Consider the following 25135-nt stretch of genomic DNA (forward strand, 5'->3'; position numbering starts at 1 on the left):
GCCAATTAATTACACTTATTATAATGAAAGTTACCTTCATGTACTCATTTAATCAATTTTTTAAAATATAATCAATATTTTACAATGAAGGGAACTAAACAGCACAAATGAAGTTACTAAATGTCTAAATGTGACTGCCTGCACTGTTTGCTAGAAAGGTTTTACTCAAGCCACACGTTATCCCAAAGCTCTCTATCACTATATTTTATCCTCTCAAGCAAGTAAGAAACATGACTGGAAGTTTCTGCATTAAACTGTTCCAATCAGAAGTTGTTCTCTTTTTTGAAGAATGTCATACGTGAACAAAATGCACTGAAAATGTTCTACTTTATAAGGATTGTAACGATGTTTAAATTTTTTTCTGAAATTTTAACTATTATAATCTTTCTCACTTCAAAATTACTGCTGTTCTTCGAGCCGTAAATCTTGCTTTTGAGAAAATTAACTCAAACTGTTCGCAAATAAATCTGGAAAAATATGAAAATGGATTAGGTTTTGGACTTACAAAAAAGATACCAGTAGAAAATGCCATTTTTTTGCTCAAAAATAATTTCCCACTGTTCAAAAACAGCTGTTTCCAAGGGGTTCCTTTCACTGTTGTCCCACATCCCAACAGATCTGGTGGGATCCAGGGTTCCAGGAGGTGTCAGGAGAAGAGTCTGTTCAGCTGAGAACACAAATCCATATCAAAGTCTGATACAAGCACAGAAGAGCAAAGAGAAGGAAACTGGATGGTCCCATTTACAACTCTGAAATCATTACGGAAATAGCCACAAAAGCTTAGTAAACAAGAAAGTGGAAAAGTACATAACAGTATCATTAAATCTCTTTTTATTACTATTGAAAACACTTCTACGATGCAATTTCAAAGTGTGTTTTCACAATTTTTTTTTAACGTTTCATCTCTCTGGCACAAAGTGCTGGCATGGAAGATCCATCAGTCCTGACAGGTTTGTCCTTTAAATGCAGGTGATGCAGGCCTGGTTCATCTCCTGCTTCTGTAACAAAGAAAAATCTCATTTAACTTCACCATTTGTCCCTTCCACACGCTCCATGAATCCTTTAATTGAGGGTGATGGACGTTGTGTATGAACACATGGAAATAGGTTATTGGTACTGACACACAGTGGCATCCAAATCATTAAGATCTTGGCACCACTGAGAACTCCTTTATTAACAGAGAAATAAAATGGAAACAGAGGGAAATGCCTGGGTGTCTGAATCCATAATTCCCTCCAAAAGGAAGAGAAACTTTGCAAGGGTGGCAAAGGTCAGTGAAATGTTTGATTCTTCTGCTTGCATCAGTGGAAGGACAATCTGGGAAGCAAATATTTCCCTCATTCTCCTCTTTCAAGATCTCAAAAAAATTCTCTTGTCTTAGGAAAATGTTAAATTAATAGAATTGTATTATCTGAAAATCAAGGGAGGGGAGCAGGAAAAGGTTTTTACCAATCCAATTGTTTAATGCAAATCACATTAACTTGTTTCATTTTATTTTAATGTTTAACTTCCTTGTCAGTATATTCAAACCAGAGATCTGGGGTTTAAAAATCTCACACTGAGAACTGTATAGTTAAGTACATCAAAACCAAAGAAAACAATTTTGAAAATGTAAAAAAATTATAGATACAAACAACACTTTTTCTGATTGTTTGGTTTGATTTGAGTTTTCTGTCATCATTTTAAATAACCCACAAATAGTTTATTCCTGTTGGGTAGGAACTATTCAAACAGGAAAAATGGAGCTTTGGAGACTGCACCAAGCCTGGCTCTGAGCAGCAGCTGCACTCCCAGCTGAGCTGTTCTGTGGTAATGCAGGGACTGGGAGATGGTTTGGTCCTTGGCTCTGGCCTGGACCTGGGCTCTCCCCTCATCCCTCTCTGGATGCCCAGGATGGTGGCAGGGCACCTGGGCACGGGGTTTGCCCAGTGCCACCACCCCAGCCCCCCTCCCCTGCAGCCAACCCTGGAGCCCCTTTCTCTTTTATGCCTTTTTGACCCCAAATCATCCATTTCAGCAGCTCCACAGGGTGATAATGAACCAGACCCAGGGTATCCCTTTGATCCCATTTCCATCCTGGGTAAAGCCAACCCCACCCAGAGGGACAGGAACTAAAGCCAGGCCACTGACACAAACCACGGGATTTTGGTGTGTCCAAGTGTGTGGCTGCAGCTCTGGGGGGCAGGTACCAGGATTTGCACCTCCTGCCATCCTTCACCCAGGCACCGAGGAAACTCCTTCACCAAACAACCCACAGGAACACCCCTCCTTGGAAAAGGGAGGAACAGCCTGGCACGACCAAAAGTGAAACACAATCAAAATAGAAAAGCAATGGCCACCAGCACAGCAGGGGAGCAGCTTTCTCCTGTATCATTGCCCAGAGCTTTATCCTAGAAATCAAATTTAAAAAGCATGGCAGAAACCTGCTGTTTCATTCTGGCCGTGACCGTAATGACAACCAACGTGAAAACAACGGTTATACAACCGTGGTGTACTCGATTTACACCTTCAGTCCCAAAATTACATCTGTAGCAAGATGCTGGCTTCATTCTGGCTGTGACCATAACGACAACCAACGTGAAAACAACGGTTATACAACCATGGTGTACTCGATTTACACCTTCAGTCCCAAAATTACATCTGTAGCAAGATGCTGGCAGTGGCAGCTGGGCAGGGCCAGCGCAAGGGCTCGGCAGATCCCTCGGGAAAGGCTCGTGTCACAGTGCAACCCCAGCTCTGACATCTGGAGTGTGGCAGGAGCATCAGATTCTCTCTCAAAGATGGGATCATCACCTGATCCAAGATTGGAGCCCAACACTTGGTTCACAGACCACCTCTACTGCAACAGACCAGTGCAAGAACACCCTGGATTTGTGTTTCCACCTTTTAAAAGCTATGAAATAAATACCACAGTGTTCCTTGTCTAAGTCACATTTCTTGTGTGGCCACATAGGCCACGTGTTCATCTCTAGGAACACGCTCTTCTATGATTACACTAGAAACCAAAATAATAACTGGAATAATCTGCCTTTCAAGATACTAATCATAGGAGGTTTTTGAGTTTTCAATCAGATTTGGTTGCTTCTGAAAGCTACTGATTTGAAAAGAATCCAGGATTGGCTCTCAATAACAGTGTCATTAAACCTGTACCTCAGCAAAGGCATTTCTTCTTTCATCCTTTCTCTTTTGCATGCTTTGTTAAGTTAGAAACTCAAATCAGCATAAACTGCTTGACGAGGGAAGGGGAGAAATGTATTCAGATTTAATCTGGTGATTGTGCCTCATTTGCTGCAAACAGCTCCTTCATCAAGGCCATCAGGTGAATTATTAACCTCTTCCATCCACAAACAGAAAAATACCTTCAGGCACAAGGAAGCAATGCCAGAGAAAAGGTTCCTTGGGTTATCTGCAGGTAACCTTTCATTCATGTCCTGTCATGGGAAGGGACACAGCAAGGCTCACTCTGCAGAGGAAAATGCTGCTGGAGGGGAGCAAGGCAGGGAGAAAAGCATGAGCAGGGAAGGGAGAAAAGTGCGTGATGCCCCCGGGGTAGATGTGGGGACCGTCCTGGTGGGAGCAGTGACATCCCGGTGTCCTGGCACTTCACTGCTCCTCTGTGGCTCTGCCGCTGCCCAGCCACTCTTGGCAACACATGGTAAGAAAAGACCTTCCTGGGGACGTGTTCCAGCAAAGTGGCCCAAGTTGTCTCAGGGAAGACACTCTCAGAAACGAGTTCCTGCTGCTCATCCTCCAGAGCAGCAGCTGCCGGCCAGGGTGGAACAGCCAGCGCTCCTCCCAGGCTACTCTCAGGCTACTCCAGCCAAACCTCATTGCTCAGCTCCCTGCTATCAGCTCCACAGAGCCCAGAGAGGGCCTGGCACTCCTCCAGCCCCCGGGGTGCACCCTGACATTGGTGTGACCAGCAGTTCCAGCAGACCACTGGTTTTGAGCAGCCAGGGAGCAGGCACAGAGCAGGTAATGAATGCAGCTCCTGAGCAATTAATTCAGCACATAAATAGAGTAGCAGTAGCAGGTGCTTGCTGCTGTCCCTTCTAGTCACCCCTGAGACTGGTGTCCAGGCTCTGCAACAGGTAAGAGAGGCATTTCTGGGAGCAGGCTGTGGGAAGGGGACTCTTGGGTGTGCTGGGGTGAAGGATTTTAATCTGGACTTTCTTCTAAGCAAAGGGTTATCGTGGCAAATAAAGCCAAACAAGGCAACAGAAAGGCTCTGGTAGTAATGGGAGGAAAGGCAGGGAGGACAGGTAGAGGAACTTGCTGGGAAGGATGAAAAACAAAGGGCAAATGGGGTATGTTGGCAAATGAGGATCAAGGCCAATTCATGTTGTTTTAAAATGTATGGAAGGAGTCAGAAGCAAAAATTAGTTAAATCAAATGAGAGATAAAACAATAAAATAAAGTAATTCAGGTGTCTCCCCAGCCTCTCACACCCAGGGGACACTCCCCGCAGCAACAGCAGCAGCACTTCACCAAACTTCACAGAGCCCCCCAAAACTCAGATCCTTCTGCAAGGAGGGAGGTTCTGTGACAGCCCCTGGTCAAGCAGAGCAAACATTTATTACAGAATTCAAATCATCCCCTATGAACCCGTGCAAAAACAGCACCTTGCTTTACACAAGCTCCTTAAATCATACTTTGTATTTTGCTTTTATATCAGACTGCTGGGAGTTTTGAGAACAAGTAAGAAACCACAGAACTTCCTCTTTGGCCTGTGTACTTTTTAAGAAATTAAGTAATTCCTCAAAGGTACCCCCAAAAAAATCCAGCATTGTGAAATTTCCCAAAAGAGTCAAGACAGGTTGGAGGCAGCCACAATGCCCTGTTTACCTCAGAGCTGCTCCTCCCTGGGAGCAGCCAGGGAGGGGGACCTGGACATTCCCACAGCTCCTGCACCAGCTCCAGTCCCAGATGCTGGACTGGTCATGCTGGTGTTGCTCGAGGCAGAAGTGACCATGTAGATTTGTTTCTTCATTTCAAAATGAATCTGCTGACAGAGGCAAAAGCAAAGGGCTGCCAGGAGCACAGGGATCCTCAGCTGCACCCACCATCACCTCACTGCTGAAATGATTCATTTTCTCCCAAAAAACTGACACCAGCAGTGGGGCTGCATCAGGCTTTGAGAAGTACTCCATAGCTTGGGAGGGAAAAAAGAAAAAAGAAAAGGAAAAACAACAATAAAAACATGCTATAAACCAAATTCACTGTGCTGTTACACCAAGGCAAAAAATAATCTTTGAAATGAAAGTCACCAGTAGGTTGAGCCTTACACACTTAAAACAGAGGGTGGCTGTTTACAAACTGCTTTTACTGCTTTCAAATCCTCGTTTAGAGCAAGGGCTCAGTGGTCTCTAGTAAGGAGGTTTTCCTCTGCTTCTAACAGAAATTCCCATCTGCCTCATGGGTGTGATCCCAAATAAGGGCAAATGGGAAAATAAAGGAACTGTCCCTCCCTTTAACACAATCAATACAACAGCCAAAAACCAGCATGTATTTAATAAATGCAATGTAGATTGCTTTATTTGACCTTCTGTTCACAAAATAATTTTATTATATGTATGAAAGCAGCATACAGGCAATAAAATTATGAAAACATTCACAATACATAAATACACAGACCTGATGCAGGATGTATATAGTTTGTTAGACTTTAAATTTTTTTTCCTCTCAGTTCTCTTTTCCTGACAACACATTTTTCTTTGATATATGTTACGGAAAAGTTGCTCCAAAGGGCATTTTCTCGCATTCAGAAAAGAAATGGATTTCTTTGAATGCTGCTGAATATTAACACCCAGTGTTCCTGTTGCTAATGCTCACTGATTGCTTTTGGCATTACAGAGGGAAAGCAGCAGGGAAGGACAGTGGAAAAGTAGCAGGATTTTTTAATTAAACATTGGCAACTTTTTGGGAGTTCACAGGAGGATTTTGAGATGGAGGCTGCAGTTCCATCCTTATTTAGAAATGTTTTAGTCCAAAATGGTAATGAGGCACTATTCCTTATTGATTGGAGTATTGACATGGCAATTACTAAACTGTAATGTCCTCCCAGCTCCCAGAGTAAAGCACCAGGTAGCTCAGGTTTTAATTCTGACTGTGATAGAGGAGCAGACAGACAGCAGGGTCCGGGTGCTCCTGCAGGAACACCAGTGATAACGAGGTTTTTGGCATCCTTCCTACCTTTAAAACCCAGTGTGTTTGTTCAGAAAAGATATCCAAGACTTGAAATAAGAAAAGTCTGAGAAAGCCGTTTATCTTACATAAATACAAAACACGATATACTAAGAATTGTTATCTAAGAAGCTTTCCTTCCCAAACTGAATTCTTCTTAAGGTCGTAGTCATATTTAAGGTATTTACAGATCCACAAACTTGACATTCTAGCAAAGTCTCTGTAACATGAAACTTTTTAAAAATAAATAGCAGCAATTTCTTTTATTTCTATAAGGGAAGAGAATTCGCAACTCAGTCAACTCTGGTCCTATCTTTTGAAAGAAATCCCACTTAAAAATAAAAAAAAGCCCACAAGCAAACAAACTCCACACAGCATCGGTTTTGTTGATTCCTTCATTTCTTGCTGAGCTTCTGAACATTCCTTCATTCCCCTCACCAGCTCTCCAGACTATCAGAGCTTGTAATAAAGTGCTGACTGGTTGACTGGTCAAATGCAGTTATGACACTTCAAAAATATCCCATTATTTAGACATCTTAAATAACATAAATAAAGCTAGATCTGTTATAACATATGAAAAATATCAATTTAAAACAATAAATAAATAAAACCAGTATCAACATATTACCTCCCAAAGCTTTAAAAATAACCATTCTCATTATAAGGCTCAATTATTTGTCAGAAATAATTTTAAGAAGGCATCTACCTACCTTTACAATCCCTCAGTCTTTAATTAGGACCTGTTAACACCCACTATCACAAGACACAGCAATCTTTTAACTTCTAGTAAACATTAATCTTTAAATACTCAACATTTATCTTTTGCCTCACTTTTAGCTAGAAATTGGTTTCTCTGTACAGAGAAGCAACATTTTCTTTGTAAATGCACTGTATCTAAATTTGTAGATTTTCCTCTGTGTGAACAGTACAGTTTAACATCCTTTTTTATAACCAATTTCCAGTATCTTTTTCTGTTTATTGTTTGAAATGTTAAATTTGCTCTGAATGCCAGGAAAAATGATTCTGGGCTTGGTGTAAATGTGCATTTTTCTCCCCTAGAGCTTAGGTTCTTACCAAAGAAATCTTGTCTATCTTTTTTTTCCCAAAAAGATTATTACAATATACACCATTAGGTCTTGCTGAGTAAACCTTACTGTTCAGGTTTTATGCTGCCCATTCTGTGTAATGGGATTGATCTTTTCCAAAGAAACATCAGCTTCATAATCCAAGATACCAGACAGTGCTGGAGACATTTTCTCCAAGGTCTTTGACAGTTCACCCTCTTCTTCCTTTTTAAGAGGTTCTTCTTCCGGGCAGATAATTGCATGTGGGATCAGATAAACCAGATTAGACTCTTTGGGGCTGGACCCTTTGGGCTCATGTTGGCTGGAAAAAACCACTGCCCCGTTGTTGTTAATGCTGACAGTCTCAATGGCATTGCCAGACATGGGGCAGAGCCTGTAGCAGCCCAGCAGGGTGGAGAATGCCTTGCGGAAATCAGCGTTGAAGGCATAAATGATGGGGTTGAGGGAAGAATTTGCCCATCCAAACCATACAAAAACGTCAAAGGTGGTGGAATTAATGCAGAAAGCCTCTGCTCCCTTGGACGGCTGGGTCGGCTCGCAGAAGGGAATCATGCAGTTCAACACAAAAAATGGCAACCAGCAGCACACAAACACCCCCATGATCACCGAGAGAGTCTTTAACACCTTTGTTTCCCTCTTGAAGGACATTTTGAAGTTGCTCTCTGGCTGCTGGCAGTCCATGCTGCTCCTGTTGCCGCCCGGGTTCTGGCAGTTCTTGGCATGCACTGCTGCTCTCTCCAGAGCCGAGATGCGCCGGATTTGCTTCTGAGCAATCCGGTATATCCTGGTGTAGGTTACTATCATGATGGCCACAGGGATGTAGAAGCTAATTAGAGAAGAGGAGATGGCATACATCCTGTTTAGGCTAGAATCACAGTTGTCCATGCTTACACCCTGTAAGCTGGCATTGAAGTCCAAAAAGCTCGTGGTCGTAGCCTTGTGCCAGTTCAGCTGCACTGGGATGAAGGAGATCAGCACGGACAAAGTCCACGCCACGCTGATCATAATGAAGGCTGCCCTGGGGGTCATTTTCCTCTCGTACCTAAACGGGCTGGAGATGGCCCAGTATCTGTCCACACTAATGACACAGAGGTTTAAGATGGATGCTGTTGAGCACATAATATCAAAGGCCACCCAGATGTTGCAAAATGAACCAAAAGGCCAGAAACCGGCGATCTCGGCCACAGCTTTCCAAGGCATGACCAAAACTGCCACTAAGAGGTCTGACACGGCCAAGGAGATGACAAAGAAGTTGGTCACCTTGGACCTGAGGTGGCGAAACCTAATGACAGCTGCGCAGACCAGAGTGTTTCCCAGCAGCGTGGAGAGGATCAGGAGCGAGAGGAAGCAGCCCGTGAGGATCCGAAAGGAAGAGGAGTCCCTCTCCACCAGCAACCCTTCCCCATCCATAGTGGTGTCGTTCCAAGTCATAGTTTCTCCTGAGGGAAAATCATATCATGATTTTCATGACGACATCAACTCCTCTCCTTGCAGAGATCAGAGACATCAGACGTCCATTAATTACTCATCACCAAACAGACCAAAGGTCCTTTCCTACAGTCCCTCACCCCCGGATGGACCTCGCCCTCTTTGAATCATCCTGAACAACATCCTGAAAGCTCTACGAGCAGGAACTGAAAATGCACAAACACAGTCAACCCTACAAACAGGGGGTTTTAGCAATCCCTTCAGAAACACACTGCACCACCCCGGCATGGAGTAGCCTAACTCAGACAGCTCACCTGTAAATGTTCTGCTGCTGTCCTCTGCAAACACACCCCACACACAGCAAAGCAATCACTTTTCCATGCTTGCATCTATTCCCACTTAAATAGACTATTGATCGAGTGTTTCCAGTGTCCACTGCACCAGCCCTTCATATTTACTGAAGCGTATTAGACAAGGTGCCTTTCCTCTACTTCCCTAAATGTCTCACTGATGAAACACGCCATCCTTCCTCCTCGGTACATTCCTGTTACAAAATGCACCAGTTCTCTGTTCCTTGGCAGAATCAGAAAGCAAATCTTCACTTTGTTTCAAACTGGTTTACATTTCCAAGACAAAATAAATAAACATACAGTAGGTGTGTTTTAAAGGTTTTCAGTAAGAAGTAGCTCAGGTTATTTAGTTTGACTTAAACAAGAAATGCTGGCTCCTACCTTTCACCTCTGATTCCCTGTTTGCTCTGGGATGCAGGGCCGTCTCTCCTCCTGTTTTAGTTTTGGAATTGCATAGCAAATCTTATATACAAAACCAACACAGGAACACTGCATTGCATCGTGTATGTGGGGTTTTTTCCCTGAAAGTGTAAATTGGCAGGGGAGAAGTAAGAGTTGGACCATCAGGAGTTAGTTTTCAAGGGAGCAGCAGGTCTGTGCCATCGGACCGTGCGTGACGGACCCTGCTGGTGTGTGCCCAGCTCCCTCCATCCCACGGCCCCTGCTGATCACTCTGCAAACTTCGTTGGCCGGATCAGTCCCAGTCGTACTTTGTACATCCCGTTGAAGCGGCACATCAGGGTAAATCATTCCAGGCAAAAGGCACGGTATTCCCAACACTGGCAAGAGTCGATTACCAGTTTTTTCTTCTGTCGTTTGCCGGATGAAGAAAGAGGCGAGAGGAGGAGAAGGACCCGAGTGACCTTCCCTCGGCCACGACGCCGGCGATGCCCGCAGTGAGTTCCTCTTCCAGCAGGAACAAGTCGCTTTAACACTCCGCTGCCAGGTTATAGCTCTCCATAACTACTCCGGAATAATCCCACCTCCTGCTCAGCGGGGCTGCGCTCCAGGGATCGGGTCCAGCTCTTACCATGCTTTTTCCCTCTCGGAAAGGCGCAGGCGGAGGCAGCTTCTCACACTCTCCCGCAGCCCGCCCCGGGCCGCGCATCTCCCGGCTTCCTTCTGCCCGGGGCAGGGCTCGGCAGCATCGCCCCTCCAGGAACGCTCTGTCTGCCTGGCGACTCCTTCCTAAAGGATTAAGATAAGGGAATGACAGGCATGGAGGCACGCAGCGGGCAAAAAGCCACCCCCCTTCGCCTCCTCTAACATCTTCGGTCGGGCGCCGCTTCCTCTGGGCAGCTTTTCCTGCCTTCCTGGGGAATAACGTCCCGGGCAGCCGGGGCGAGAGGCAGAGCGGGGCTCCGGGAGCGGCTCTCGTGGAGTTTAGCGCAGCCGGGATTACTTTGCCCGAGCTGCGGGACGCGCGGGGCGCTGCGAGCCGCGCTCGGTGCACTGATGCGGACAGTGAGTACCGGCCCCGCGCCTCCGCGATGGGCGATGCTCGGGAGGGGCCGCGGGGCGAGGCACCGCCAGCCGGGGGAGCGGCGATAGCCCGGGGCACGCTCGGGAGCCGCTGCCGGCACGGCGGGGCAGGGGCCGGGGCTGGGGGCTCGGCCGGGGCAGCGGTCCCTGCGCACCGCCCCCCGCCTGGCGCAGCCCCCGGCTCCCGGCGCAGCCGCGGCCACCGGGCTCCCTCTCCTGGGCGGCCGCGGCCCCGCCGGGGGTGGGCACGGACGGGGGGCAGCGGCCGCACGCGTCCCACACCGCTCCCAGCCCGGCTGACACCGGGATCGGCATCGTCATGCTGTGGGCAGGGAGCGGGGAAAACCCACGGACGGGTTCCGCATCCCGACGGAATCGTGCGGGCGAGGGCACGGAGAGGAACAAACAGTGCGGAGCCGCCAGAGCCCCGAGCGGGCACCCCCGAGAGCAGGGAAAGCCCGTCCGAGCAGACCCGCAGCTCCCTCCTAAACCTCTTGGCAAAAAACCCTCCCCGTTCGGTAGTGAGCACCAAAACCGGAGCGGTTGTTCCTCAAATCCTTCTTCCTACAAAAGGGTCTTTTCTTGCTTACCTTAGCTGCAACAGGCAGGGAAAGATGAACATCCTGATTTGCAACCTTTGCATAGGAATCTTACCCCCCAAAAAATCAGAAAATAAATATAAAACACATCACAGGGCAGTTTAAAAACCTCCTAGAAGAATAAATACTGTCACTAAGTTGTCAACATAAATTCTGTGGGGTCCAGCACTTGTGAAGTTGCTTTTGAGCCATCTATAATTTCTCATAATGTCACTTAAAGCAGATACAGTGCTAAGCTAATCTTGACTACTTAACTGAAACACTTGTTTTCCTTTCCCCTTCTCTTTCTTTTTTTATAAATTTTAACTGCTTCTCACCAAGTTCTCATCCCGCCCTCCCCCTGCTTATTATCCTGTCCTTTAATCATCATTCATCCCCAGAGGAGGGTGAAAATAGACAAGAAAATGAATCCTGTGCTGTTTGGTAATCGAGATCTCTAATGAAACTCACTGTGAGTTTTCTTTTTCTATTTTCAAGATCCTTTTTCTCTTGTCTCCTGTTCTTAAAGCTCCACACAGGTGAGGCTTAGTGCATGATCATTATTTTCTGCAAAGTTAGCATGTTCCTGTTTTTCCATAGAAACCCTGGGCTGAGAGGAACATTGCCTGCATAAGAAGCCACTGAGCACACTTGATTTTATTTGCAACAACTTCCAGAGGCTCTCCTAAAATGACTTTTGACCACAGCCATCCTGGATTATTCCAGGAGAAATCACAACATGCAATCACCCAGAAAGCAAAAATTTTGAGGAATATTGGAGAGAAATGCTGAGGTACACATTGCAGAGGAGAGAGAAGTCTGCTCTCAAGAATCTGCTTGTCAGCTCATCCAGCGAAATCTTCAGTTCGGTTTTACCAGGGAGTGGCCTTTCCTGGGGAAGAGGCTGGATTCAGCATTGGAAGAACCTAATGCTGCTCATATGAGTGAGGGCTTCATTTGAATCTGACATCAAAAAAAGCCTTTTGGATTCCTACTCACAGCAGCTTGTAAGACTCTCACAGCCCTTTTTTTGGCAATTCAAGTATCAGTTTCAGAGGCCAGAGCCTCTCTCCTGTCTCTTCTCCAAGTTTGTGTGACCAGTCCAGGGATGGACGTGAGGTCTGGCTCAGCCCTGACTGAAAAGCCCTTTCAGCAGTTTCAAACACCAGCAGTTCATCCAGGGCACCCTGCTGTCCCCATTTGTCACTCCAGCTAATTTATGAGCTTTAAAATCTTTCACGACTTAACACTCATACCCAGGTGAGGAACAAAAGTGAAATCCACTAAACCCCTATTATTATTTAGTTAAATTTAACAGTAGGATTAGGCAGCAGATTGCCACAACTCTGAGAGCCAGTTACACGAGTGTTGGGTCCTTTTTCCTCTTGCTGCTCTCTGTCCAAGCTGCCCCCAGCCAGTGCGAGCAGGATCAGCTCTGGTCCAGCTCTGGACTTGCCTGAAACTGTCAGCAACAGGATGATGGTGCAGATGTTTCCTGGAGATTCAGAAATAGTCACAGAGCTTGTTAAATTTCTCCCTGGGTACCCACATGAAACAGCTGCTTAACTTTATTTAATGCTTTTCAGTCACTACTGACTGCTGCTGGAATCAAAGCAATGGCCAGCAAAGGAAAGCTTTTGTGTCCCTATTCCCACCTGCTCCTCCCAGGAGACTCTGGCTGGAGAAAGTCCTACCTGGTCCATATGAAGATTTAAAAATATAAATACTGAGTAGCACTTTGATCCAAATGATCTTAATTCAAGCAGAAATTAGCTACTGGAAGATCAAGTCTGAGTAGAACAAAGCCCAGATCTTGCATTCAGAGATGATTATGTTTTAACCTACAAAATAGTGCACACACTAGATCTGGAGAGAGGCATCTGAATTTACAAAATATATTACAGTACATGGATACAAATTGTACTCACATCACCCTCAGGATGACTTTTCATGTCTGCAAGCATGGGATCTACTAAACATGAAATCAGCTGAGGCATATTATTGGAAATAGTCTCTAAAAGAGCTGTCAGATTTGTAAATAAGTGGTTATGCTAATAAACCAAGATAAATTTAGCCTCAATGTAACCTTCTTGGAAAAGTCAAGGGTTCCTGGAAATCAAACAGCTCTGAAGTCTTTCAAAGATCAGTGAAGCACATTGTTTAAATTGACATTATCATGTTGTGCATTCCATGAGGAAAACCACAGCAGTCACTACAAAAGCACAGAGCAAAGAGTGGCAGCAGAAAAAAACCATTGCTAACATCTCCAAGGATCTCAAGCTCCCTCTTGAATGATAAAGATCCATCAGCAGGGAGAAAGGATCAGTGAGAGAAATGATTTCTAGTCCCCAAATGCTGACAACAAGAGGCCTAAATATTCAGTATTTGAGCGTGGGTACTTTTTTTTGACTGTAGATTACAGTCACTGCAGCTGGCCCTCAGTGCCTGGGGGATTCAGCAGGGCTGATCTCAAAAAGCACATGTGCAGGCTGTCTTGTGAACTATTTTTCCAATGGCAGCCACGGAGCATCCCTGGGTATCAGGTCACTGGTGAAGTGTGTGAGGAAATTTGAACACTGGCAGGGAAATGGAAAATCAAAAAAGTCCTGAGAGAAACACCACGTCTGAAAGCCTGAATTTAAATGACTTGTTTGAGGGGGGCTCGTTCAGGCTGGACGGAGAGGGCAGTGCAGGAGGGTATAAATGGGAAGGATTTGCTGTGCAGTGCTACTGCTTCCCAGGATCTGGAGCTCATGCACTGGCTGCAGGGTGCTCAGAAGGCAGGACCAGGCACTGCTGCTCCCCTGGCATCTCCCCTGTCAGGCACTGATGCATCAGCACAGCCCCACTCCGAGCCAGGAGAGCCCAGCTCCACCCGTGGGCCACAGCAGATGGAGCCTGCAGAAAGGATTTCTGCTGTGGGAGATCAGGCAGCAGCCTCTCAAAAGGCAGCCTCGTGTCACACCCAGGCTTTAGGAGTGCTGGAAAAGCATTGTCTGGTTGTTCCATGTTCCCCTCCCAGCCTCCTCCTCCTCAGAGCCTGTTCAGGCTCTGCTCCCCTCTCCCTCCCTCACCAGTGATCCCTCTCTGCATCTGCCCAGAGAAGGTTTCAGCTGGAAGCCCCCAGATTTTACAACAAAATGGCTCTTTTTGGAGAGATGAGGAAGACAGGAAAGAAAGAGAAGTACCAAACCTGCTGCCAGGGATCCAAGCAGAAGCTGTCACCTGCACAGTCCCCAGCCCCAGGAGCTGTGGGTATTTAAACTCAGTGTGATGCTGCCAATAACTGTGTTATTTAATCTGCAGAGCTCATGCAGTGACTTTTTATGGGGTTTTTCCAGTTCCACCCACTCACTCCCACAGGACCAGAGAAAGAACAGTTTCCCAAAAGGAATACTTGGAGTGACCTTCCTGTTGCAGCTCGACCTGCTCCATCAATCCAAAAGCCATTTACTGGATCTTAAATCACCCTGGAAATCGCTTGAGCAGGGAAACTTAAAATTTCCCCCCTTCTCTTTCTGGGATTCCCATCTGCCAGAGATACGGGGCAGGAGCGGGATTACTGCCCTGCCAACACTTCCCTCCAGAGTGGGTAGAGAGCCAAACTGCAGAGGATGATGAGAATAAATTAGAGCTGAGAGGAGAGCTCTAAGGAAAGGAAAATGCATCCTCTGACTGCCTCATCCCTGCGGCACAGCAGAACAGTGCCAGGAAATCCACAGCAAGCCAACGTTTCATTAAAACCTAATCTACACCAACAAATACAGAACACCTCCAAATTTCTGATCATTTCACTGACAAGTAGACACTGGATGTACTTCTGAGTTTCATACTTTAATCTGTGTAAATAAAAACCCTACACAGCTGATTGCTAAGGACCTGCTATATGAAATGGCTCATAAAGTAGTAAGTCAGCAAAAAAATACAGCCTGGGCCATTCCCTCCCAATTTAGGCTTTATTTGCATATGCATATTTTTTACTACTGTACAGCTTTAATTTTTTCTTTCACTCCACGCTGGACGGACATTTTAGGCCCTCAGGAAAAAAAAACTGAATATGTGAATCAAAAGAAGAGTCACGGAGAAAATGACAGCAGTTTTCATGTTAACAATGGCTTTGACATATTAATTAGTATCTCAGAGATGAAATAAAGCCAGTGATACCGAATGATTCATTAGAATGAAATTAATCTGAGGAATAATTAATTCTGAGGGGATGGAGAAAAAGAATACAAATAGATATATTAGCAGCAAAACTCTTCAGCGATGAGTGTGACAGTGATTTCTAGCAGCAGTGGATGAGACTGCAGATAATACAATTTTCTCAGCAGATGGCTTGGTAGGTGGCACTCTCCCTCCTAAACTGCTCTTACAGATTTACTCCTGAGCTGCGTGCCAGCATCAAATAGATCCTTACCCATATTCCAGCCCAGCCCCTGATTGATGGATGGCAAATAAATGTTTAACAGAAAAACTATTTAAGAGCAGATTTTTGTGGGTTTCTGGTGCAGGATGTGATGATAAAGAGTGTGCTTGGTACCTACAGCAAGTGGACAATAATTTGCCCTACATCTGATTATTAAATCCACATTATTACACATCGAGCATGGTCAGGCTCCACAGCCCTGCCACTGGCAGGCTACAAATCCTTGAATTAAAGATAATTAAACTAATACTTACCAAAAAGTTAGAAGCATCACTTCTTGCTCGTAGTGAAGGCTGGCAGCAGCATTTCAGCACCACAGGGAGCCACAGAAGCCCAGCCAGGGCTCTCTGCAAGGGGAGCAGCCCCACAATGCCCACAGAGCACAGCAGGTCCAGCTACAGCAGACAGGGTCAAGAGAAGTCCAGCAACGACCTGACCTCTCCAAATGTGCCAGTCGTGCAGCTCTGCTGCCTCAGGCAGCATTTTCCCATCTGCAGCTCCCCAGACAGCCCTGCTGCCGTTGTGATGTTGCAGTTCCACCCTCAGATTCTGGGATTAAACTCTTCTCCAAGGCTGCTTGTCGAAGTCAAATCACACAGTCTGGGCTTGATGGCAGTCAGAAGCATCCCACCAAGTTCAACAAAACACTGGAACAATATTCCAAACGAGAATCCGTACCAAGGTCTAAAGCTTGGGCTGCTTCACTCCTCCTGAAGTAACTTTCATTCAAACTTTTGAAAAACCCTGTGATCCAACTCCCCCAAACTATGATGTTATCCCAAACCCATCTCACCCTTGGTCACCTGGATCTGTTATCCTGCCCCAGCCTCCATGCCTGTCCCACCACATCAGGCAGAACAGTTTTTCCCCCCTAATGAGTAACTTCTCCCTCTTTACATCCTGCTTTGATGTCCTTGGCTTTTCCCTGCCCTGTTGCTGAGACAGTCTCTAGCAGGCTGTACTTTCCCAGGCTGGAAATGTTCCCTGAGTTTCATTATGCACTTGTCAGCATCTGGCCCAAGGTCAGGGGCCTTCCAAAGCACCCAGTTCTCCCTGCTCCCTTCCCTCAAAGCTCATCAGGGCTCAGCTTCACTAACACAGGCATCTCTTCTCAGTCCATCAAACCTCTCCATTCAGGAGAGGCTAAAACCAGGGATGTCTTCCAGGTATGAGTTCCATGTCAGTAGAAAGTTCCCTGGTGCTTTCTAGTAATTGTGTACTATTTATAGGAATTCCCTTCTGCTTTCCCAAAGTTCTCTTCTGCTCTTTAGAAATTTGCCACAGCTTTCTAAGAACTGTGCATTTCCTCCTAGGATTCCTCCACTGCTTTATAGCTATTCCTCCTTAATTCATAGGAAATTCCCTCCACCTTTCTGGGAATTTGTAGCAAATTTTCTCAGAACTCACATCACATTTTGCTTTCCTGGGGTTCTCCCACAGCTTTGTAAGAATTCCACTTTCCTTGCTAAGGATTTCCCATAATTTTCTACAAGCTACATGTCATTTTCTAGGACTTTCCTGTGTTTTCCTAGATATTTTCCATACCTTTCCAGGAATTTCCTGCTCCCATGAATCTCTCACTGCTCTCTAGGCATTTCCATCAGCTTTCAGGTGTATCCACCAGGTTGTGACATGGTATCAAGGGTTGTCCCATGCTGGTTGTGCTGCTGTGTGTTGTCACGTGCCAAATGCTATTCCCAGTTGTTCTGTGGTGTCCTGTTTTGTCATATATGGCATGTTTTGTCACTGTTGTGCTGGCACACCTTGATCTCATATTTTTAACTATTTTATAAAGCCACAGGAAAGGCTCAGGGGTGAAAGTAAAGGATTAATCAATATCTGGTCCCTAGACACTGATGAAAAAAAAAAGTCAGGTCTTTTTGAAGGAGTTGTGAGACCCTGTGTCCTGTGGGATGTTCCTACACCTCCTCTTGCCCCTACAGGTGTATTTTGACAACCCAGATCACTCTGCCTGGTCAGGGGTCTTGCTGCCAAAAGCAGCTGGCACAGATATTTCATGGCAGCAAAGATCCCACATGAGACATTTATAAAATAGCCACACCATAGAGGAAATGGCTTCCTAATTCCCTTGAAAGGCTGGTTTATCCCTTTAAACACAGCTTTACGTCCCTTCTAAACACAGATTGGCTTTTCATCTTCATTCCCTTCCATTCTTATCTGATATAACTGTACATCTAGAGAAAGAGGAAAATTGAGTGTGCATTAATTTAGCTTGGCACAGTAGAGCGTGAGTAACCTAGAACTGAGTTCAAATATTGCAGATGGAGCCAAAGCATTTAAGTGATTTTGTAAGTAACACTCTATCAGCTTATGTAAGAGTTTTGTTACAATTTATATTGCCAAAAAAATGTTGTGTTACTTGCCTGTTTGATCAAATTTCCCAAGATAATAGTTTATTCCTTATCAGCTGAGACTGGGAAAACAGGGTGGTGGTTTTTTTGGTATACTGACACAGACTCACAGAAATCGCTGGCTCATTTACAAAAACAATCCTTGAACTCCCTCAGACTGTACTGATGTCCCAGTCTGGAGTTTGGATCTTCTACATAAAATTAACGTATATTACGTCAGGAAACCACAGGAAATGCTGGATATATGTGGTTCACCTCGCCCAGCACTCTGCTCCTGATAGCAAAACGCAGCACAAAGCCTTCGCAGGCACCTCCCATCGAGTGCTAATGAATAATTCCCAGAAATGCTGCTGCTTTCTTCTGGCAAGCCCCTGATAACAGCCAGCTTGGTGCAAGGCCAGTTCCTGACATCACATTCCAGGGCCAGCCTCTGAATACACCCCAGATCCTTGCATGTGCCCTCTGGAACATCCTCACATCATTCCCCACTGCTCTACAACTACTTTTTTCACGGAGCAGAAAAGTCTTGGCATCTCCCATGTTTGCGTTCACTCTGACTGCACTGTTTTTAACCCAGGGTTTGGAATTCCTGGTCCTGCAGTGCCACTTACTGGACATTTCTGTTCATAAAACCACGTGCAGCAGCTCTGCATTTACTCAGTTCATTCCCAGGGCTAATCCGAAATCGATAAAAACATAAAATACACCAATGTTCACTTAGGAAAACATGAAAGCTTGAGGAAAGTAAATACAGAAACTTCATTTCTTAGATGAGGCAGTAACTGTGGAGGAACAGAAATCTTCCTTTTCTGGTCAGTGTAGGGAAGAACTTTCCCCTGTAGTAGTCTGGGAATTCTTCCAGGTGGAAACACGCAGATGGTTAAATTCATCCCTCGTTCAACAAATGCATCTGGGAGTTTGCAGGAATCTTATTAATATATCCCTTGGAAAATAAAGCAATTGAAAGGAATGCTTCAAAAGGAGCTGGGGTGGGGCTTACTTGATTAATCCAGATGTACATTTTTAATACAGCCAAAAACATTTTAGTGTGAAAATCAGTACAGATGAAGAAAGACATGGAGTGAGAGGTCAGATATTCCTTGTGACTACCCATATTCACCCATTTGCCCTTCAGTTTGTAGCTCACAAGTAACTGGTGGTGATTGCTCAGAGCCATCTCGAGCCTTTTCAGGATCCATGGCAAAATATCAGATTTGTTACTCAGCAATGGGAGAAATGACTCGTCCAGTGAAAGAAAGGTTCTGTAGCTGTTCAAAACCATCTGCACTGAGCACAGAGCAATGATTAACTCGTGCAGCTTTGCACATAGCAACTCAGAGAAAGAATTTAGGTATTCATATATCCACATTAAATACTCTGCAAGCAGAATTTCAGCTGTGATGTGAAGAAAAGTCCATGTGTGGTTTTAAATCGGATGAACAAGTTGATATCTTTGGCATACAAGAAAATTATTAGAGGCAGAACACATCAGTCCTCAGAATGCAAACCATACAAAACAACACCAGTTATACCCAACAACAACTAATTTATTTCTCTGTACAACATCCAGCTGTTTCCATTTTCTGAACAAGATGGTTTTTGCCATGTTTTTTAGCAACAAGTGTTACAGCCAGATACCACCACAGATGTATCAGTGTTGGATCTGTCAGTGGTCATGGAGACTGGGATCTGACTGACAAGATTAAAAAGAATTAGACATTAGCAGGGAAATATATAAATTGTTCATTAATTTTGTTGTGAAGAGCAAGGGTATCAGTGCCAGTTTTTACTCTTTCATGATGGACTCTCACCTGGTATATTTGCACCTGCAATTGTCATATTTATATGTCTAAGATTTAAGTTGTGGAGCCACAGGGGAAATAGAGCAGGAGACATCTGAGATTTCATGTGGCTGCATCAGAATGAAGGCTGACTCTTAATTTTTTATTGAAAATCATGAACTGAGTTGGCTTTCAGTTAACTGAAAACAAACTCCAGCCTACACCATTCTATTTTATGAAAAAAAAATGTATGTAATTTCATAGAATTTGAGTATTAACAGCAAAGCTTTCATCAGTAAGTGCAACTCCACACACATTTGGTATCTGGGCAGAGTCATGGCTTTTTAATATAAAATTCCCACTCTGTATCCCGCAATGAGCAGGGAGAGGGAGCTCAGTCCTGTATCCAAAGAGCAGAAGAGTAGGATTGCTCTGCTTGCACAGCTGCCACCCCTCCGGGGATGAGACCTGTGGACAGAGCAGCGATTTTACAACGGGAATTTCAGCAGAGGAGCTGGATTGGGCTATAGATGGCACTTGCAATCCGTTCCTGTGATATTCTGGTCCACGAAAGACCTGAACGAGCACAGCTTGTGCTCTGTAAAGGGGCCGCAGCTCCGCGGTGTCTGCACGCGTGTCCCCCGCTCCCAGGGGACTCAGGGATGGGATGGGATGGGATGGGATGGGATGGGATGGGATGGGATGGGATGGGATGGGATGGGATGGGATGGGATGGGATCGGGTTCAGGTTTGGCTCGTCTGGGCTGGGCTTGGCCACGGCACAGCTCGGACCTGCCTGTGCCGGTTCGGATCGGGTCGGGTCGGGCCCGGTCCGGTCCTGCCCGCACTGGTCGGGTCAGCTCAGCCCTCCCCGGGCCCCGGCCGGTACCGCCCCCGGTTGTGACCATGCCCCCGCCAATCCCAAATGTCCCCATCCCTGTGCTCACCCTGTGCCCGCCCAGGGCCAGTGTCACCTGCCGCGACACCTGGAATTAGCGGACCACGGGCACGAGCGAGCAGGTTGCACAGGACTGATGAGAACTTAAGGGGAACTAAAAAAAAGACCAAATTAGAAGGTTTGAAGTTCCTGAGCGTTTCTACTGTCGCAGCGGCCCGGCCACCCCTGGGAATAACAGAAAGAAGGAAAATGACCGTGGGGAGGCCACCATTTGTCCCAGTGCCTGTTTCCTCCTCCGCAGCTGCATCCAGAACATCATTACTGGGTGCCAGCAGCTCTGAATTGCTGAAATAGAGATGAAGATACATCCTGCCCTGAAAACTGCTGCCTTCCCAGTGCCCACAGCAGACACCAGGGTTATGGGCTGGGAGCCCGGCTGAGGAAGGGATGTCCCGCTCGAGTGTGAGCAGGGGGTGACAGTGACATGCGGATACTCCTTATCTGGCTGCTAATGCACTTTTTATCTCCTCTCCTAGGCGTGAGCGATGTGGCAAGCCTCTCGTACTTGAGCGACCTTCAGAGCAGCCTCCTGAGCCGGCGGGGCTGTCCTCACACACGGCAGGTTATTGTCCCTCATCGCCAGGTTTGGGGGCATTCGTGTGGCTTGGGCTTCTGATAATAACCCTGTGACAACAATCCAAATCCAGCGCAGCCTGGAGGAGACTGATGGGAGACCTCACCGTGGTCCCCGTATGGGTCACACTTAGGAGATGAGCTCGATGATGCTTGGGGGTCCCTGACAACTCAGAATATTGTGTGATTCTGTGATTTTGTGGTCTGCAGCTTCCTCAAGAGGGGCAGCGGAGGGGCAGCACCGATCTCTGCCGTCTGTGACCAGGGACAGGACCCGAGAGAATCGCTGGAGCTGTGTCAGGGAAGAAAATTAGGAAAAGGTTCTTCACTCAAAGGGTGGTTGGGCTTCCCAGGGAAGCCTAACACAGCTCAAGGAGCGTTTGTTTGGAAAACGCTCTCAGGCACACGGTGGGGTTGTTGGGGCTGTGGGGGGCCAGGAGTTGGACCCTGGCGATCCCAGTGGGTCCCTTCCAGCACAGGACATTCCATGAAGTAATTAATGGCAGTAAGTGTGCGAGAAATGCGAGCCACCCCGAGCTGAGCCGCACCTCCCGGCGAAGCGGGCGGAGGGAGGCGCGGGCGGCCCCGGGCGCTGCCCGCACAGCCCGGCCCTGCCCGGCCCGGCCCCGCCGGGGCGGAGCGAGGCGGAGCGGGGCGGCCCCGCCGCCTCCCCGGCACCTCGCCCGCGGCGCCGAGCGAGGCTCTTCCGGGCAACGGGGCCAGGGCGGCGCGGGGCCGGCGGCTGGGTGAGTAGCGGGGCCGGGGCCGGGCAGTCCCCGCGGGGATGGGCTGTGGCCGCGGACGGGCGGAGGAGCCAGCGCCGGTGGCACCCCCAGTGCTGTACTGGCGACCAGGCAGGGACCCAGCTCCATCTGCCACCTCAGTCCCCTTCGCAGGGACCCAGCCGCCCGTGTTGCTCCATCCCCTCTACACGGGACCAGCCCCCCGTGTCACCTCGGCCCCTCCGCAGTAGCCCAGCCCCATCTGTCACCTCTGTAACCCCTGCAGAGGCCTTGATCTGTTTGTGATCCCTCTCGCCTTCACAGGGGTCCAGCCCCGTCTGCCACCTCTTTCCCCTCCACAGGAACCCAGCCCCATCTGTCACCACAGGGGTCCAGCCCCGAATGTCCACCCGGCCCCTCCATAGGGGACCAGCCCCGCGTGTCACCTCTGTTACCCTGCAGAGGCCCTGAGCTGTTTGTCACCCTGTCCCCTCCACGGGGGTCCAGCCCCATGTGTCAACCCATCCCCTCCATAGGGGCCTAGCTCTGTGTGTCACCCCTGTCACCTCCCCAGGCTCCCAGCCCCATGTGTCACCCCATCCCTTCCTCGGGATGCCAGCGCCATGTGTCTCCCTGTCGCCGTGGAAGCAGGGCTGGACACTGGCAGTGCAGGCAGCCGGCACTGGGGGGCTGCCACAGCCCCCTCCTCCCTGCACATGTCCCTGCTTCCCCAGCCTCTCCCAAAACCTGCCCCTGACCACTCACTGTCCCCTGAGCAGGGCTCTGTGTCACAGGCATTGCGTGACAGAGGCGCGGATTCCAGGCCTGCAAGAGACAAGCCTCCCTGCTGCAGGATCATCCTTTCCAGGGGAGGAACACGCCAAATAACTCCAAGGTCAGATACCTAGTAGCCAGAGACAGAATTTTAATTATGAGTATTAATATTTTTTTTTAATTTATTGGATTATAAATAATTTATTGTTTTATAATGGTGGGTGGGGTGAAGATTAGCTTTGTACCAATGTGCAATTAAAATATCACTGTATGGAAAAAGATATATGAAATAGTGAAAAAGTACAGAAGAAGGCTGTGAATATACCTGGGGTAGAGACAAACCTCCTGCAGTTTATTGGTGGGGGTTAAAACACAAGGAGCAGAAACAAGCTAGCAGCAACCAGGACTGAAATAAGAGGTTGTGCTAACCTTGGTTAGCAAAGGAGGTTTATTTTCCTTCCTGTGGAGATGAGGCGAACACGTGCGGTGTCTCTGGATGTGCAATGGGAGAGGAGGTGGCAAAGCAAAGCTGACACAGCTGAGCTGACTGCAGGGACCTCTAACATCTGGAGCTGGCTTTAATGCAGAATGATGAAATCTCTGGTCAAGTTACACGCCAAAGATGGCTCCTGTTTTGAGGAGAGAGCCCCAGCAGCAGGCTCATCTCACCCAGGCTGCTGCTTTTGTTGCTAGGCTACAAGTGGGATGTACATTTATAAGCAAAAAAAAAAAAAAAAAAAAAAAAAGGAAAAACCAAGTATCTTGTAGTGTTGCCATGATTTGCCTTCTCCAGCATTCCTTTTAGGATTGCAGTAGGAAAAATCATAGTGCAGACAAAAAATTTTCCCCCCTGGTGATTTAAGTAGGCGTTTTACTGGTAGAAAACCAGTTTGCTTTGGGAAAGAAAAACTTGGCAAGTGGCTTTAACATTTGGTGTAAGTACATTGCATCAGACTCCCAGTCATCAGCTGTGCTGCTTATTTCAAATTGGCAGCAAATGCAGTGCAAATAGAGGAATACCGTTGCTTACAGACCCTGGTAAGTCTCACATGTGCTCTTTTGCCACCACACAAAAGTGCTTTTTTCCCCTAAAAGTCTATTAGTTCTTCCCATTTGAACTAATTAACTGCCATGACTGACATCCCTGGAGAAGGCCTTGTGTTCTTTTCTTTGCCAGAGCAATTAAAACATGGATTTGCCTTTCTGCTGTTACTTTGCCAATGTGTTGCAGTTTTAAAGTAAAACAGGTCATTTTTTTCCTAATCAGAGTGTGTTATTTCCTGTCTTTTCTCCTAAGCCAACATAGCAGCTCTTTGGGTGGGCATTGTGGAAAATTGGGCATTGGAAAAGAAAAATCTTGAGTTTGTTCAGACAAAGGAGCCCCGAAAAAGGAACAATGTGTTCCTTGAGGAATAAAGAGGCCTAGCAGGACCCCTGAGTATTTCTCTATCAAAGTGGCATGGGAAATGTTTCAGAAGAACTCAGCTCTGCAAAAACAAGCAGCCATGGGCACTTTGGTTTATAAAGAGAAGGAAGAAGAGAAGCTGTTCTCCCCCTTTTATCACAGCAGGTACTTTTCTCAACCTCAAGATTTTCCAGGCTGCATCTCATTTCCCAGAGCAAGGCACTGACATCAGGACAGTTAAGGGACTGGACATCCTGGACATCAGGTTGTTAAGGGACTGCTTTAAAGAATGGAGATGCAGGGGCCTAAGTGTGTCAAATCTTACTTTTGTCTCTCCCAGTGAGTCTGCACATGAAACATCAGCAGCACCTGGCTCTACCTTTTGAACTATTCCTATGCTAAAGAATCCTAAAGGATTCTGTGAAGAAAGAGGTTCTGCTGTTACCTTCTATTTTTAGTGGGTTTTCGGGGAGAAGCCTCACTGTTGTTTTTAAAAAAAGAATTCTTAGTTGCCTCTAAAAGATTTTGTGAATCATTATCTGTCCTCAGCACCTTTACATCACCAGAACTTATGGGTCTAAGTCCTGGTAAAGGACACCACAAAAGTCATTTTTTCAGCATTTGTGCAGGCTGGTTGGAATTCTATTTTAAGCTGAATTACCCAGCAAATCCCATGCTTTGTAACAGAAGGTTGCAGGTTGGGCATTGGGCACCAAGAAGTCAAATGTCACAGTGAGCATTATCACAATTATATCTGCTCTACTTTTGGATGTAGAATTCTCTTTAGACTTCTCCCTGGGTTCACAGTTACCTCATCATGAAATTTCCTTTTCTGTCACTCTAGTCCCAGTTTTAGCTGATACTGTAAAGAAGCTGATGAAAATTCTTAATTGTGGAGTGCAGTTTTTCGAGGCTTGGGTTAAAATGCAAGGTGTCAGTAACATAAGAAAATAGAAATGGTTCCAAGGAAAGTGGCAAAGCTGCTTTTCATCATTTGTGCACTACTGCATGAATTTAA

At 46.6% G+C, this 25135-nt stretch overlaps 2 protein-coding genes across 10 annotated transcripts in view; one reads left to right on the plus strand and one right to left on the minus strand.

Moving 5' to 3' along the window:
* Nucleotides 1-624: 624 nt before the first annotated feature.
* Nucleotides 625-16284, minus strand: DRD1 (dopamine receptor D1). 2 transcript variants are annotated; one of them, XM_069029196.1, is made up of 5 exons: nt 15787-16284; nt 9428-10234; nt 7338-8707; nt 4846-5152; nt 625-998 (listed from the first exon to the last, which is right to left on the minus strand). In XM_069029196.1, the coding sequence occupies exon 3, from the start codon at nt 8697-8699 to the stop codon at nt 7341-7343; it is 1359 nt and encodes a 452-aa protein (XP_068885297.1). In that variant the 5' UTR covers nt 8700-8707; nt 9428-10234; nt 15787-16284; the 3' UTR covers nt 625-998; nt 4846-5152; nt 7338-7340. The 2 variants fall into 2 exon arrangements, with proteins under 2 accessions (XP_068885297.1, XP_068885298.1); XM_069029197.1 differs by lacking the exons at nt 9428-10234; nt 15787-16284 and having other exon boundaries at nt 7338-9321.
* The window catches only part of SFXN1 (sideroflexin 1), a 39844-nt gene continuing 18727 nt past the window's right edge, over nt 4019-25135 (plus strand). For 4 of the 8 annotated variants that reach the window (XM_069029198.1, XM_069029205.1, XM_069029203.1 and 1 more), the window contains exons 1-2: nt 21857-21962; nt 22718-22833. The gene's annotated coding sequence lies outside the window, so the exon portion shown is untranslated. Of the gene's footprint in view, nt 4092-21119; nt 21206-21426; nt 21537-21856; nt 21963-22717; nt 22834-25135 lie in introns of those variants that run through there. The other 4 variants (XM_069029199.1, XM_069029200.1, XM_069029201.1 and 1 more) reach the window with 4 other exon arrangements.

Source organism: Aphelocoma coerulescens, chromosome 13 (assembly GCF_041296385.1).
Source record: "Aphelocoma coerulescens isolate FSJ_1873_10779 chromosome 13, UR_Acoe_1.0, whole genome shotgun sequence".
Taxonomy (NCBI): domain Eukaryota; kingdom Metazoa; phylum Chordata; class Aves; order Passeriformes; family Corvidae; genus Aphelocoma; species Aphelocoma coerulescens.